Source organism: Camelus ferus, chromosome 3 (assembly GCF_009834535.1).
Source record: "Camelus ferus isolate YT-003-E chromosome 3, BCGSAC_Cfer_1.0, whole genome shotgun sequence".
Lineage (NCBI taxonomy): Eukaryota > Metazoa > Chordata > Mammalia > Artiodactyla > Camelidae > Camelus > Camelus ferus.
The window spans coordinates 85,281,411-85,297,304 of record NC_045698.1 but is presented as its reverse complement, the minus strand read 5'-3'; the positions used below and the strand labels follow the sequence as shown (position 1 = coordinate 85,297,304).

Sequence of the window (15,894 nt, the reverse complement as noted above, 5' to 3'; positions counted from 1 at the left end):
AAGAAACTTTTAAAAATCTATTTTTATATATAGTAGATAACATTTGCAGATCTCAGACTCCCAAATTTATCCCTTCCCACCTCCTTTCCCAGTAACCATAGATTGTTTATTATGTTTGCGAGTCTGTTTCTGTTTTGTAGATGAGTTTAGAGTGCCCTTTTTTTTTCTTTTTTTTTTTACTCCACATTTGAGTGATATCATATAGTATTCTTCTCTCTCTTTCTGGCTTACTTCACTTAAAATGATGATCTCTAGGTCCATCCATGTTGCTCAAATGGCATTATTTTATTCTTTTTTATGGCTGAGTAATATTCCATTGTATAAACATACCACAATTTCTTTATCTAGTCATCTGTTGATAGACATTTAGGTTGCTTCCCTGTCTTGGCTATTGTATGTAGTGCTGCTATGAAATTAAGGGTACATGTATCTTTTTGAATTAAGGTTCCCTCCAGATATATTCCCAGGAGTGGGATTGCTAGATCATATGGTAAGTCTATTTTTAGTTTTTTGAGGAATCTCCATACTTTCCTCCATAGTGGCTGCACCAAACTACATTTCCATGAGCAGTGTAGGAGGGTTCCCTTTTCTCCACACCCTGTCTAGCATTCATGGACTTGAACGATGGCTATTCTGACTGCTATGAGGTGATACCTCATTGTAGTTTTGATTTGCATTTCTCTGATAATTAGTGATATTGAGCATTTTTTCATGTACCTGTTGGCCATTCATATGGCTTCATTGGAGAATTTCTTATTTAGGTCTTCTGCCCATTTTTGGATTGAGTTGTTTGTTTTTTTGTTATTAAGTTGTATGAGCTGTTTATATATTCTGGAAATTAAGCCTTTGTCAGTTGCATCATTTGCAGATATTTTCTTCCATTCCTTAGGTTGTTTTGTTTTGCTAATGGTTTCCTTTGCTATGCAAAAGTTTTTAAGTTTAATTAGGTCCCAATTCTTTATTTTTGCTTTTATTTCTATTACCTGGGTAGACTGCCCTAGGAGATCATTGGTAAGATTTATGTCAGAATGTTTTGCATATGTTTTCTTTTAGGAGATTTATCTTGTCTTATTTTACATTTAATTCTTTAAGCCATTTTGAGTTTGTTTTTGTGTATGGAATGAGGGAGTGTTCCAACTTCATTGATTTACATGCTGCTGTCCAGTTTTCCCAACACTACCTGCTTAAAGGACTGTCTTTTCTCCATTGTATATTCTTGCATCCTTTGTTGAAGATTAATTGATTATAGGTCTGTTGGCTTATTTTTGGGCTCTCTTCTCTGTTCCATTGATTCATATGTCTGTTTTTGTGCCAGTTCCCTGCTGTTTTGATTACTGTAGCTCTGTAGTATTTTCTGAAGCCTAGGAGGGTTATTCCTCCAGCCTTGTTCTTTTTCTTCAATATTGCTTTGGCATTTCTGGGTCTTTTGTGGTTCCATATAAATTTTAGGATTGTTTGTCATTGGTTGTTTAGTAGCATATTGTTTAGCCTCCATATGTTTGCAGGTTTTTTTCTTTCCTTATAGTTGTTTCCCAACCTCACAGCATTGTGGTCAGAAAAGATGCTTGGTATAATTTCAGTTCTCTTAAATTTACTGAGACTTGCTTTGTGGGCCAACATGTGGTCGATTCTGGAAAATGTTTGTAAGAAGTGTACACACAAGAAGAAAGTGTATTCTGTTGCTTTCAAATGGAATGCTTTATAGATGTCAGTTAAGTCCATCTGGTCTAATGTGTAATTTAGGACCTGTGTTTCCTTATTGATTTTTCTGTCTGGATGACCTGTCCATGATATAAGTGGGGTGTTAAGGTCCCCCACTATTATTGTGTTACTGTTGATTTCTACTTTTATGTCTGTTAATGGCTTTATAGGAGGTTCTCCTATATTGGGTGCATATATATTTACCATTGTTATATCTTCTTGGATCGATCCCTTGAGTATTATGTAATGTCCTTCTTTGTCTCTTCTAGCAATCTTAATTTTAAAATCTGTTTTGTCTGATATAAGTATTGATACTCCCACTTTCTTTTGGTTTCCATTTGCATGGAATATCTTTTTACATCCCCTTTCAGCCTGGATGTGTCTCTAGCTCTGAAGTGGGTTTCTTGTAGACAGCATATATGGATGTTTTTTCTGTGTCAGTTCAGCCAGTCTATGTCTTTTGGTTGGAGCTTTTAATCCATTTTACATTTAAGGTAATGATCGATAATGTATGATCTTATTGACATTTTAAAAATTGCTTTGGGTTTGTTTTGGAAGTCTTTTTTTCCCCCCTCTTCTTTTTGTTCTCTTTTCTTGTGGTTTGATTACTAGAGAAGTTCCTTTAACATTTGTCATAAAGCTGGTTTGGTGGTGCTGAGTTCTTTTAGCTTTTGTTTATCTGTGATGCTTTTGATTTCTTTATCAAATCTGAATGAGAGCCTTACTGGATGGAGTATTCCTGGTTGTAAGTTTTTCCCTTTCATCATTTTAAATATATCGTGCCACTTGCTTCTGGCCTGAAGAGTTCCTGCTGAAAAATCAGTTGATAACCTAATGGGAGTTCCCCTGTGTGTTATTTGTTGCTTTTCTCTTGCTGATTTTAATATTCTGTCCTTATACTTAATTTTTGTCATTTTGATTACTATGTGCCTTGGTGTGTTCCTCTATGGGTTGATCCTGTGTGGAACTGTTTGTGCTTCTTGCGCTTGGGTGACTGTTTCCTTTTCCTAGCTAGGGAAGTTTTCAGCTGTTATCTCTTCAAATATTTTCTCAAGTTCTTTCTCTGTCCCTTCTCTTTCTGGGACTCCTGTAATGGGAATATTAGTGTGCTTCATTTTGTCCCAGAGTTCTCTTAAGCCATCCTAGTTTTTCATTTTTTTTTCTTTTTCTTTTTCTTTTTTTTTTTTTTGTTCTGCAGTACTGATTTCCAGTAGTCTTCTAGCTCACTGATCCATTCTTCTGTCTCATTTAGTCTACTCTTCGTTCCTTCTAGTGTGTTATTCATTTCAGTAATTCTTCAACTCTGTTCGGGCATCCTGTATATTTTCTCATTCTTTTCTAAGAACCTCCCTTTGTGTATCTATACTTCTGAGTTCTCTGAACTCCTCATCACTTATATCTCTAGTATTTTATCTTGTGCCTTGGCCTGGAAGATACTCCTCTGCTGCCTCATATTTTCTAACTTTCTGTTTCTGCTTTTAGGTAGGTTAGTTACGTTTCTCGACCTTGGAGAAGTGGCCCTCTGTGGGAGACCACCTATGTGTCCCAGCAGTACACTTCTCTCTTGTCACCCAAGGGCCAGGGTCTAGGCAATCCCAGGGTAGGGTGTGGTCTGTGTTTGCAGATTCCTTCCACAAGCTTTGGGATTGTTGTTTTCTTATTTCTGGTTTTCTGCCCTCTGGTGCATGAGGCTGGGCTGGAGTCTTATTCAGGTTTCCTAGCAGGAGTAGGTTTCTGCCCAGTGCTGAGTAGAGCTTTGTCCTGGCCCTCTGGTGGGCAGTGCCATGTCTTGGGGTGTGTCTAGAGGTGACTGTGGGCTCAGGAAGTCTGCTGATGGGTGAGGCTGGGTTCCCACCTACTATGTTGTTTGGCCTGAGACTTCCCAGCACTTAAGCCTACAGGCTGTTGGGTGGGGCTAGGTTTTGGTGCTAATGATCCAAGCAAAATGTTAGCCTCCAGGAAAGCTCGTGTATATGAACACCCCCCCCAATCAGCCACCAGCTTTTAGGGCCACTTGGGTGAACCACACCCACCCCCTGCCTCCCCAGGAGACCTTCCAAAACCAGTAGGCAGGTCTGGCCCAGGTTCCTGTGAAATCACTGCCTCTGCCCTTAGACCCAGCACGTGCAAAATTGTGTGTGCTTCCCAAGAGAGTGAAGTGTGTGTTTCCCCCAGTCCTGTGGCGCTCCTGGAGGCAAGCCCTGCTAAGCCTTCAAAACCACATTTCCTGGGGTTTACTCTTCCCAATGGTGGAACCCCAGGCTGGGGAGCCTGACGTGGGGTCTCAGAACTCTCACTCCTGTGGGATGGCCTCTGTGACTTAATTATTCTTCAGCTTGTGGGTTGCCCACCCCGGCAGGTATGGGGCCTGATTATATCTTAAGCACGCCCCTCCTAATGTCCCACTGCGGTTCTGTCTTTATGTTTCCAGTTGAAGTTCTTTTTTCACTAGTTGCAGTTTTTTTTTTTTTTTTCCCAATGGTTGTTTAGTTAGTTGTGCTTCTGTTGTAGTCACAAGGAGAGACAAACTTGTGGTCCTGCTAATTCTCCATCTTGATCAGATCAGCTAGTCATCTGTTAATCAGGATCCCCTGAAGGAATGGCATGGAGAACAGGTTTCTGTGAACCAAAAGTTGCAGAGAAACTTGTGTTCTTTAAATTTTTTCCAAAAGATTTTTTATTGGTCCTTAGCAGATTTTTTTTTGTGGTTTCTTCTAGGTCTGTCCTTATGATTTATTATTTTTCCTTGGAAATGTTGTCTTCCCAGCTAGATAAATCTTCACAGAGACGACTGTCTGGTTTTCAGATATTTATCACCCAATCCATAGAGCTTTAAGTATAGTCCTGCATCTGCTGGACTCCAGTAACAAGCTGTTGCAAGGCTAGTGTCAGATCCCCATCTGAAGCATCCAGCAGTGTGGTAGAAGTAATCAGGTATTAAGCTGAAACTCCTTCTCATCTATAAGCCTTTGCTATAAAATTCTCTTGGTAACTGGAAAAATACTCGAATCTGGCTGAGCAGTGTTCTGGAAGATAAACTCTTGTGCAACAGTGGAAATGGGAGGGTGGAGGTCAGCAGAGGATTCCAACTTGTAAAACAAAGCTAGGGAAAATGCTTGCCTGTGCAGGTTGGAGCCTGCAGCCTGTTTCTGAATCTGAATTGTACAATTTTTAATGGTTAAAACAGTAAATATTCTGTTATGTGTATTATACAATAATTTTTAAAAATGCACTAAAAATTAAGCCCAATAATTTATTTATCCCTTGATACTGCTTAGTATTACTTGTTTGCTTTTTTTTAATTCTTTACAGACAAGCCAAGGATTAAAAAAAATAATGATGTAGTTTCTTTTTTTTTCCTCACGCTAGTGGAAGGCAGTGTGAGAAATCATCTAGAAATAAACAAACACCTTTGAGATGCAAATGAATGACTTAGAACTTTGATACTCTAAAGTAGTAGAAGGAAGGAATTTGGAGCAGGAATACTGCATGGTCATACTCTTGCTAACTTTTTAAATATTGAAAGTTAAGGGTAAAAAAAAAAAAAACTAGTTTCTAAACCCATGGATGATAAAGGATGTTTTAAAAGAATCTCTTCTCTTAGTGGTAATTACTTAGAATTAAATGGTACTATGAAATATCAAAGGGCTAACTTTATTTCGTAAAATTTTTATTGCTCTCTGGTTACAGAAGAAAATAAAAGAAAATGCAAGTATCTTTTAATTAAACTCCTCAGAAATAATCACCCTTAAGGGTAGTCTGTTTTTTCCTCAGACATTTTCTCGTTCGTGTAACAGCTGACTATGTGCAGAATTGTAGAGGTGAACATATATTATCTCTTTTAGTCCTTTTCAACAACCGTGCTCTTAACAACTACAGGTGTATAGTTGCTGGCTCTCAATGTATATAAATATATATGATTAAAGTCCACATGATTAAAATGTACTCAATGAAACATACATTTTAAAGTATAGGAGTAAAGTAATAATGTACTTTATATACAGTAATATACTTTATATAAAATACTTATACGTATTGACTATTTACTGTGTGCTCAATACTAGGCTGTTTGTATCTAAGTGGTTAGTACTTTTATTTCACAAACTGTACAAACTGTCCTGTAACTTTTTTTGTCTTAACAGTGTCTTAGATAACTTTCATATCAGTATATCATTATTTAGCAACCATGCTGTATGGTAACTCAAACATATTTAAGCCATCATCTCCTGTTGATGAACATGTCAGTTACTTACAATTTATTGTTATTTTAAACAACGTGCTACCAAACATTAAAAGTCTGTTAGAAGATATTGTACATTTTATGGCATAAGAATCCCATGTCATCATGTTCTGTGTGGCCATGAACCTACCAACTTTGAGAAGTAACACTCCTAGTACAAAAGACACTCTTTTGTTACTGTTAATTTATAGGTCTCCAAATTTTGAGGGTAGCTAAAAAAGTTTTTTTTTTAATTTGTATTTTATCAGAGGTCTAGATTAAGATGTTACAGTAAATAGCCTGGGTTAAGATTTGTTAAAAACCTCTCATTTATGGAGTGGATAGTGGAATAAAGGTAAGATGAAATAAGATACGTGGAAATAAGGAAAGCTCCAGGTAAAATATTTGACCACTTTCTTCTAAAAGAACTTTTGTGTATTCATTCATGAATCAATTGAATGAAATGTAAACATTAAAACATAAATCTATAAAAGTAGTTTAGTCTCTGTGCTTGTGTAAGATAAACCTTTAAAAATTAATGAAACTAATTTGGTAGAGATTGGAAATTTTGAGTGATTAATTTTATGACTTGGAATAAAAAAATCAACATTTTAGCAAATATTTTAGGAATTTATCAGTCATGAGCATGTGTAGTGGTTTATAAAGTTAGTAATCTTTTTTTTTTCCCCCTTTAAATGTTTAGTTAATTCCATGTACCATGAAACTTCCAGAAAGACAGCCTGAGTTTTTCTTTTACTATTCTTTACTGGGAAATGATGTTACAAACGAACCCTTCAATGATTTGATCAACCCAAACTTTGAGCCAGAGAGAGCGTCTGTTCGAATACGTAGCAATATAGAACTTCTTCGTGTTTACCTGGCTCTTCAGTCTAAACTGCAGGTAGGTATGGCAGAAAGTTGTTTCTTATTAGAGATGATTTTTTAAGAGGTAGCTAAACTCTCTTATTTCTGAAGTAGATATCATCTTTCTGCCACATCTTTTAAGGTTTTAGGAATTATCCTGACTTGCAAAGTCATAGCATGACAGTTTCTTTAGAATTTTAGGGGATGATACCACCTTAACCTAGTTACTATAAAAAAAAAAAAGATAGATTAGTTATCAGTCCTTTATAATAAAAAATTGTACCTGAGGCTTAAAGCTGTGGGCACGAAGCGGATTTCATTATTGCTAGTAGAGATTAGCTGTCACCATACAACACACTCTAGATTTTATACATCTTACTGCTGTTAAAAGCAAAGAGTTAAAACAACTTTCTAAAACCTGCCCTTGGGCTGAGTATTTCTGTAAACCAATTTTAAATTAGACTCTATTTAGAAGTGAATCTTACCTAGTCCAAAATTACTTTTCTGTTTTTTATTATGATTGCTTTTAATCAGATGGAAATAGGATAGTGAAACAGTGGGTTAGGTAGTCATTTTTTTAAAGTAAGGTGACCACTCACTAGACTTTGCTTGTGTTTTGAGTGGGACATGAAAAGACGCATTAAGAATTTTAGTGGAACTCAATTCTAGAGGTGGTTCTGCTAAATCCAAGGTATTTAGAAAGTTGAAGTTTATATAAAATGATGAAATGCAGGGGAAAAGCACTTTGAATTTTATTCTACATCCAGCATATTTATAGTCCTTACCAAAACTAATGACTTATTTATTAGTTTGATTCTCAAGGACATTTAAATCATAAAAATCCTCTCTCTCCAGCCCATTAAAAACATCACACCTAATAACATTAAGACTGTTTTAGGTCATGGCTGATTCTGGAACTAAGAATATTTTTATGTAATGATTGCATATGGTTCATATGAATATTAAGTTTGCTAAGGCTTCAGTGTAGTAAGGGAAAAGAATAGTTTATGTGATACATATAACACATACCTGGAACAGGTTGTTTTTTTTTTTCTTGGTGGTTGCAAAAGGTGGTCATGTCCAAGTTTTGATGTGCTAGCAGTGATTAACAATACATTCCACCCCAGAGGTATTCTCTTTTACCATTTACTGTTAAGCACTGTTTTATGTATAAAGTTTGAAAATCAAGAAAAGAGAGAAACATTCAAGGTGTGTTATGGGTGAATAAAACAAATTATTTGAGGTTCTTTAATTTCCAAATAGGTCTGGATCCACTGATTTTTTAAGAACTGTGTTTAAATTAATTTTAAAGTGGAAATAGAAAAAAAATGCTTGAGGTATTTGTTTTCTGTTTAAATTCATATATTCCTGATGCAACTTGCATATGTAAAAAGCATAGTAAAATATGAAAGTAACCATAGCTCACCAGAGACAGAAAAGAGAAGAAGGTGACAATCACAGAGTGTACATACTGAAAGAAAAAAGTGAAAAGAATTAATAGCTTTTTAAGGAATTCTGGGTAAACTTTGTGGCTTATCAGCAGTTTTAACAATCATGTGTGATAGTCGTACTTAGTCACTGCAGGCCAATAAGATAACCTGCATTCTGTTTTCCTTCTATGGATCATTTTGTGACTTTTTGTTAAGTTGGTGTGTTTAATATAAAGGAGAAAATACAAAGCCTGATTTTGATTTTCCCTTTCATGTTAGATCCATCTCTGCTGTGGAGACCAGTCACTTGGAAGTACAGAAATACCCTTAACCGGATTACTGAAAAAGGGTAGTACAGAAATCAACCAGCGCCCAGTCACAGTTGAGGGTGCCTTTACCCTTGACCCTCCAAACCGAGCCAAACAGAAGCTGGCTCCTATTCCTGTGGAGCTGGCCCCCACTGTGGGAGTGTCTGTGGCTCTGCAGAGAGAAGGCATAGAAGCCCAGGCAAGTAGTGAACCTGCTTCCCCTCCTCTGGCTTCTTCGATGTTGCTCATGATTATTCACAAAAGTGGAACTTCAGAAGAGTTACCTAGCATAAGAAAATAGTTATTACTCTTCACTGGTGGCCTTCATTATATGATACCTCCTCTCCAAAAAGTCCCTTCTGAAAAGTGCCATGGCTTCTGTCGTGGTTCATAAGTGACTCTATCCAGAGCCTTTCAACAGTCTTCTTGTGTAGTAGAAACAATTCCTCTCACTCCGAGCTCATAGGCAATGACTATGGCAGAAAGGGAACCCCAGTAGAAGAGAACATTTTTAGACCTAGTTTCTGGAAATCGGTATTAGTGAATCTTTTTTGGTTGGCTCAGCCTTAGCTTAGGTAAGAGTCTTGGCTCATGAGTGCTTTTTATAGCCTTCATACAGTCTCTAGGCAATAGAGATGGGCATTTATTTGAATGTGTATGTTTTTTGATTATATATTTTGCCCTAGAATCAACGTTAGTGTCCTGTTCTTTTAAAGAACTACATGGAATCTTTTTATGTAGGTTGTGAATGAAGTGAGAGTTCGAAAAAACATATATTCATGTATTTTTAGAGGTTGGGGAGCAAAGAGAGACCATCATACTAGACATCTGGGTTTTCAGGTTTTTTTTTTTTTTAATTTTTAGTAATGTATAGACCTCCTTTGTATTGCCTTGGTGGGAATACCATTTCTAGGATATTCCCTATCCTCACTTATGCTTGACTTATTTTATCAAATACCCCTTCTTACACATTAGGATGATACTGAGCTCTGGATATCATATTTCCTTCCTGTTCATCTTCCTTTTTCTGGTCCTAGATGCTATAAGAAAATTTGCAAATTATGAAGAAAAATAGACTAGGAATATCCAAACTGGGAAAGGAAGCTTATCTTTTTTAAAAACAGAATCACGTTTTTTGCTTGATTATGAAGGAAAGTCCTTTGCAAATTATACTTTATTTAAAAATTGTTTTTAGTCTTTAATTCAATTAAAGACCCAGAATGAAAATGAGCCACACCATTCAAAGAAGAGAGTTTTAACCCCCATAAAGGAGAAGATACATACTGGGCCAAAATCTCCAAGCGTGTCCCCTGTTCCACCTTACAACCAGTCACCTCCAACAAAAGATGATGCAACAGAAAGTGAAGTGGAAAGCTTACAGTATGATAAGGATACAAAACCAAATCCAAAGGGTAAGATAATCCTTTTACAAATCTTGTAGGTATAGATTTTTCAGCCATCTAATAATTGAATAAATGACTATGAGAGTTTTCATGGGTTCTAAGTAAAAATTGTTTTTAAAGAGCCAATAATGTGTGGTGATGTTAAAAAAAAAATGAGTTTAAAGTAATTACAATTTATTTAACCTTATGATAGAATTTGCTAAAGTGTAAGAATTTTTTATTTACTTTCATACTAGAAATGGTAGCTTATTCAAAAGAAGTTAAAGACTACAGTTCTTTCAAATAGATGTTTAGCAGACTCTTGACTGTCTTGAATTTATTGGAACTGTAGAGAAAAGCTATTAACTGCATCTTATAGGAAACTCATAATAATGATTTTTTTTAAGTGTGATGATCATCTATTTTATTTGTCCCTTATGAAAATACTTAAAGTAAATAAGTGATATGTGCTTTAGAGTATCCTTCAGAATTACAGAATTACAAATATGTTAAGAAATCTAATTTGTATCCTCATAATAATCATTTTTGATCCTAAAGTTAAGAAATAGTCTAAGAATGCATACTTGAATGCATATTTATCTGGCCTTATAAAATTTCTCCGTCTGTTACATAAGGAGCTATAGTTAAATTTAGTAGCATTAAGTAATTAGTGTAGTGGTGGATTAGGAGTTAGAAGTTTGGATGCAAGTTAAGAGCTCTGTCACTGAGTAGCTCCACTACAGGACTTGGGCCATTCACTAAATGTCTCTGGTGTATAGCAGGTTTGGACTAGATACCTCTGTCTTTTCAAGTTTTAGTTTTTTATTAGACTTTGTCACATGTGCTAAAAATAACCAAACTACTTTTTAAAAAGTGATGTAATTCTATCTGCAGTAAGTCTCAAATACAACCCTTCAAATACTAAGTTATGGTCACCTGCCTCTTGGAAATAAGTTAGTGTCTGTCAGGCTGCTGTCATACATTACTGCATCGGTATTGTGTGGTTTTATGTTTTGCAATATATGTTGAGAGTAAGCTGTTATTTAAACAGTTCCATAATGGGAATTAAAATCTACAGAATTTGGGGCAAGTCACTTTAAGAAGTTTATGCCTCAGTTCCTATGTTTATAAAATCAAATAGTCAAATTCCATGTTTGAAGGTAAATGAGATGGTATCTTTAAATTATCTGAATAATTTAAAAGAAACTGTTAGCAAGTGGAGTTTTTTAAAAAAATTTTATGTTCATTTCAGCTGTCACTTCTTCTGTACCTGCTTCACTGGCCCAGCCAGTGACTACATCCATTGCTTCAGAAACAGCTTCAGGACAGAAGATTGCTGTTCCAGCAACATCACATCATTTTTGCTTTTCAATAGACTTAAGGAGTATCCATGATTTGGAAGTTGGCTTTCCAATCAACTGTATATTAAGGTGTGATTTGCTTTTGTTTCAAAGTATTATTTTCTGAGGAGATATGCCTTTCCCCTATTTGGTGGAGTTGCAGAGGAGAAGTGTCACCAAAGGAGTTACAACATTTGTTAAATCAGCGGACTGGTTAAATGGTGTGAATAATGGACAGAATCAAAGGGGCCCAGCACTGAGTGTGATGGTGAAGTCATAGAATGGGGGGAGGGGGCTTGTCCTAATGACTTTAAACGTAAACAGGGTGGCACTGGTGGTTTGAGAAGTAACAGTTTTGCCTATTTTGATACAATAATTGTAGGTATTTATAATAATTTGTTTATGCTCCTGTTTAAGATGCAGTGACTCTGGAACTTAAATGGTGTTTCTAGAAAAGGTGCCAAAGATCGAAATAATGGAAGTACAGTATCTGATTTTAATATAAAACTGTATTATAATGGGAGGTTATATTCCTAATATATACGTTTCATACCTATGAATCTAAAAACCATACCAAATGAACTGTAAGTGGAATGTGTCCACACTGTTCAATTTAAAGAATTAAAACAGATATTTTACTCAGTTAAGTGGCTTTACACAATGGCTTGGTTTTAATAATCTTACATTTCCTAGACTTTTTGGCTGAGATATATATATAGTGAATGTAATAAAATAATTGTTTTAGTTTGGAGTATTTAAGGTTCTCATTGATTACTGTGGAGCGAGCATTAGCATCTGTAATGAAGTTGTTGATCTATATGTGATTAAAATGAGAAAATCTTCCTATCATTGTGGATTGCCACTCCTAGGAATGTCAGCAACTACTCATTGCTTCCTCCTGTTATTCAAGGCATATTTTCCTTTCGGTGCATAAATCAAATCCTTGTATCTAAATTTTCAGTTGATTCCTTTTCAAGTTGTTTCCATAATCCTCTGAGCTCTGGTGTGAATAACAGACAGAATCAAAGGGGCCCAGCGTTGAGTGTGATAGTAAAGTCACAGAATGGAAGTCTGTCCATCCAGCTTAAGTTCTGTATTTTACCTCATGTCAAAGGCAGAGAATCTTTACTAAAATGTTACTTATTTTTAAATTGAAAGGCAAAGAAAAGTTTTCTCTTAATAGACATAGCTTTCCTCACAGAGGGTATATAACAAAGAATTACTCCGTTTTCTCTTCCGCTGCTACTAGAGAAACTGATCTTAGGAACTTAGAGATGATGTTGGCCAGAGCACAGAGATGATTTAAAACTGGATGCTATAAGGGAGAAGCCTTGAACGAGCCCACTTAGAAAGCACTAATACTAGTTTTTGTGTTTCCTTCTTTCCATAGAATCATTTTTTGTTTGTTTTGTTTATAATCATTAAGTGCCTACACTGTGCCAACAGTTTGCCCAGTATTAGGGATACATGGTCCATATAAACAGAGAACTCTATCTGGTGAAGATAAATTCCAGAGTTAATACATGAGGGAGGCTAGACATTCACTTGGCATAGAAAAGAGAAAGTATTCTACCCCAAGGAAATGGTTATGATCAACTTAAGACTCTACAGAAATCGGTTGATAAGGACTCGTGTTTCAGTCTTTGACTCATTGTACAGCTCTTTTTTTTTAAATGTTGGGCATTTAACTTTGATAAAATTTATGTAGTGTAGTGATTAAATGTCTAGGCGATATACTTGCTGAGATGATCTAAATTCAGTGTATGTAATTATATACCAATTGAGTGTATGCACAGGATTCTTCCTGTAGGAAAAGCAGTTTTCACTACGAGAGTTTCAATTCTAGTTTTCTTAATAATAAAATATAAGATGAAATTAAAGTGAGCATTACTTTAAATACAAAATAAGTTCAGCCGTAGTCAGACTTTCTTCTATTTAATGTGGTGTGGCTTTTATGATGAAAGAAAGAAATGGTGTTATGTCACTGTTTGATTCATCTGTAGTATGTATTTCAGTTGCTCTCATTGATTATCAGTTCAAAGACTAAATACAATTTAAAAATTGGTGATAGGAGTAAAACCATAATGTATTTGTAACATTTATTTATCTGTTTTAAAAATTCTATTTGCTCATAATCTTAATATTACACTTTTTAAAAACAGCCTTTCTAATAAATCTCATCTGTAAACTATAAGATTTTGTTTTTCTTAAATTCTAGGTACTCATATCCTTTCTTTGGAAGTGCAGCTCCTATTATGACTAACCCTCCTATAGAAGTTCGGAAAAACATGGAAGTCTTTCTTCCCCAGTCTTACTGTGCATTTGATTTTGCAACTCTGCCTCATCAGCTGCAGGATACTTTCTTAAGGTAATGTATACACTGTGTGTGTGTATGATACTGTTTTCTCAAATCACCAGTTGAAAATTTGTATCTTATTAACAAGAGGAATTCCTGTATATTTAAACCCACAGAAGTTTATGCTTTTGAGTTTGTCTGAGTTTGGATATTAGAACTTCCTTAAAACTATGTGAGTAATGAAGGAACTCTGAAAAGTAGTCTTGTTTTTTCCTAATACAACATGAGAAGATAAATACAAACTGTTTAGTTTTTATTATTGATTCACCTAATGGCTGTCATGTATTATTTCCTTTTTCTGTTTTTTTTTTTTAATCTATAAAATGAAGGTGTTGATCCAGCTATATGAAATGGATTTGTGAAGAAAAATGAGATCTGTGAAATGTCATTTTACTTTCTCAGCGTATCACAATTCAAAAAATTTTTTAGAAGAATGAAAACTAACTACACATAATTAATCGTTTGTATAGGAATCATAGTGTTGGAAGGGTTTTCTTCATTGCATAGAAAGAGGTGTTAAAAATGTAGTAGTATTTTTCTATTTGTTACCTGTAGAATTGAGCCTTTACATTCCAGGTAACAAAAACATCTTTGACTACATGAAAAGAATTCAGAAATTTTAGTCCAGAAGTCTTAGTTCAGAGTTGATAGTTATGGTCATGTGTTTCTCTTTTCCTTAGGATTCCATTACTGGTTGAATTATGGCACAAGGATAAAATGAGTAAAGATTTACTTCTGGGAGTCGCCAGAATCCAACTTTCTAATGTCTTGTCTTCAGAAAAGACTCGCTTTTTAGGTTCAAATGGTGAACAGTGTTGGCGACAAACCTACAGTGAAAGTGTGCCTATTATAGCAGCACAAGGGTAATACGGTTCCTATAATTGGTCTTAGCTTTGCTTCTTATTCTGATTAGCTACCTACATTCTTATCCTTTCGTTTTTGACCTTTTCTCTTTGACCTATGGGGGCTATATCTCAGTTTGCTCGTCAGCTTTTTGACCCCTACTGTATACTCTCACAGCGAGAATGTGTGCTACCATAATACTGTAATGCTTACTCAGAAAGTTGAGTATCTCTCCTTTCTTTAGCCTGGCAATTTTAAGTTCAAGATTGCATGTTTTAAATTTAGTAATTCAAGGTCAAATTTATAATGGAGTTTTACACTGTTTTGAATTTTTCTGCTTGAAAAATACTTTAACTTTTGCCTCAAATCTAGTTTGAGACTGTTACAAAAGATTTGGCACTTTAAAAAATAAGTATTGTTCTTTGCCCTGAAATTCGCTGCTGCAGTGAAAAACTTGAGTTCGTATGTTTTAGGCAAAATAATATTTGTTGCATGAACTTTTTATATTTAATAATAGAAGTTTTAATTGATTTTAACCTTATATATCACATGCCTTTTTTTTTTTTTAAAAGCATAGTAAGAATCTAGAAGAAAATCAGGCCCAGTAAAAAGCTGAGATCTACAAGTATTACTGAAATTTTGTCTCTTATTCTTTCTCATCCATAGCCACTTTCAGAGAGTGAAGTGTCTAGTAAAGCTTTTTATTCAGTTGGAGATCTTGGAACAGGTTTTTAGAGAATGAGTTATTTTGTGTAGAATATAATGAAAACAGTCATTACTTGAAGTTATTTTAATGCTGTTTGTTAGGAATATTAACTTTCATTGCCCTGCTCTGTAGACAGTTTTATGAGATTTTCCTAAAGGACAACTTCAGATATGATAGTGCTTCCTTTTATTTCATTTACTTTTTCTGAAATCTGTGAGATTAGAAGAAGAAAACATAAAAGTTGATTAAGAGTTCTAGTTGTGTGGGATGTATTTGTTAAGGTTTTATTTGATTTAGACAAAGCCATGTTTTTTTGTTGCCAAGAATTTATTTGCCTCTAACATTTTATCTTTATTTAATATTAAATACTACATGCAGTTTTGAGATACAGGAAGGTATTTATTATTAAGAAAATTATCCTACTTCTAGGAATTAATCCTGAAACCATGCTCCTATACAGTTAAAGATTTGTGAATAAATGTGTTCATCCCAGGAAAAGGAGAAAAATAGTTGAGAATAATTAATAATTTTTAATTTTTAAAAATTTTACTACATAAATTCATTAGTATGTTTTACAGGCATTAAAAATTACATTTTTGAATTAATATTTGTCATTACACAGGAGAAAATGCTCCTCTGTAAATGGGAAAAAAGGACAAAACTATGATTTTAACATGCATGAGAGCACCTATATCTACATATATATAAAAAAGAGGAAGGAAATTAAATTTTAGCAGTATTTACT

The 15,894-nt window shown here is 34.8% G+C and overlaps 1 protein-coding gene across 6 annotated transcripts in view; it reads left to right on the top strand.

The window, feature by feature from the left end:
* The window catches only part of CEP120 (centrosomal protein 120), an 83,019-nt gene that overhangs the window by 30,798 nt on the left and 36,327 nt on the right, over positions 1-15,894 (top strand). For all 6 annotated transcript variants that reach the window (XM_032476593.1, XM_032476594.1, XM_032476592.1 and 3 more), the window contains 6 exons: positions 6,624-6,821; positions 8,494-8,721; positions 9,718-9,934; positions 11,157-11,334; positions 13,463-13,612; positions 14,281-14,463. In XM_032476593.1, coding sequence (XP_032332484.1) covers positions 6,624-6,821; positions 8,494-8,721; positions 9,718-9,934; positions 11,157-11,334; positions 13,463-13,612; positions 14,281-14,463 — 1,154 coding nt within the window. The remainder of the gene's footprint in view (positions 1-6,623; positions 6,822-8,493; positions 8,722-9,717; positions 9,935-11,156; positions 11,335-13,462; positions 13,613-14,280; positions 14,464-15,894) is intronic.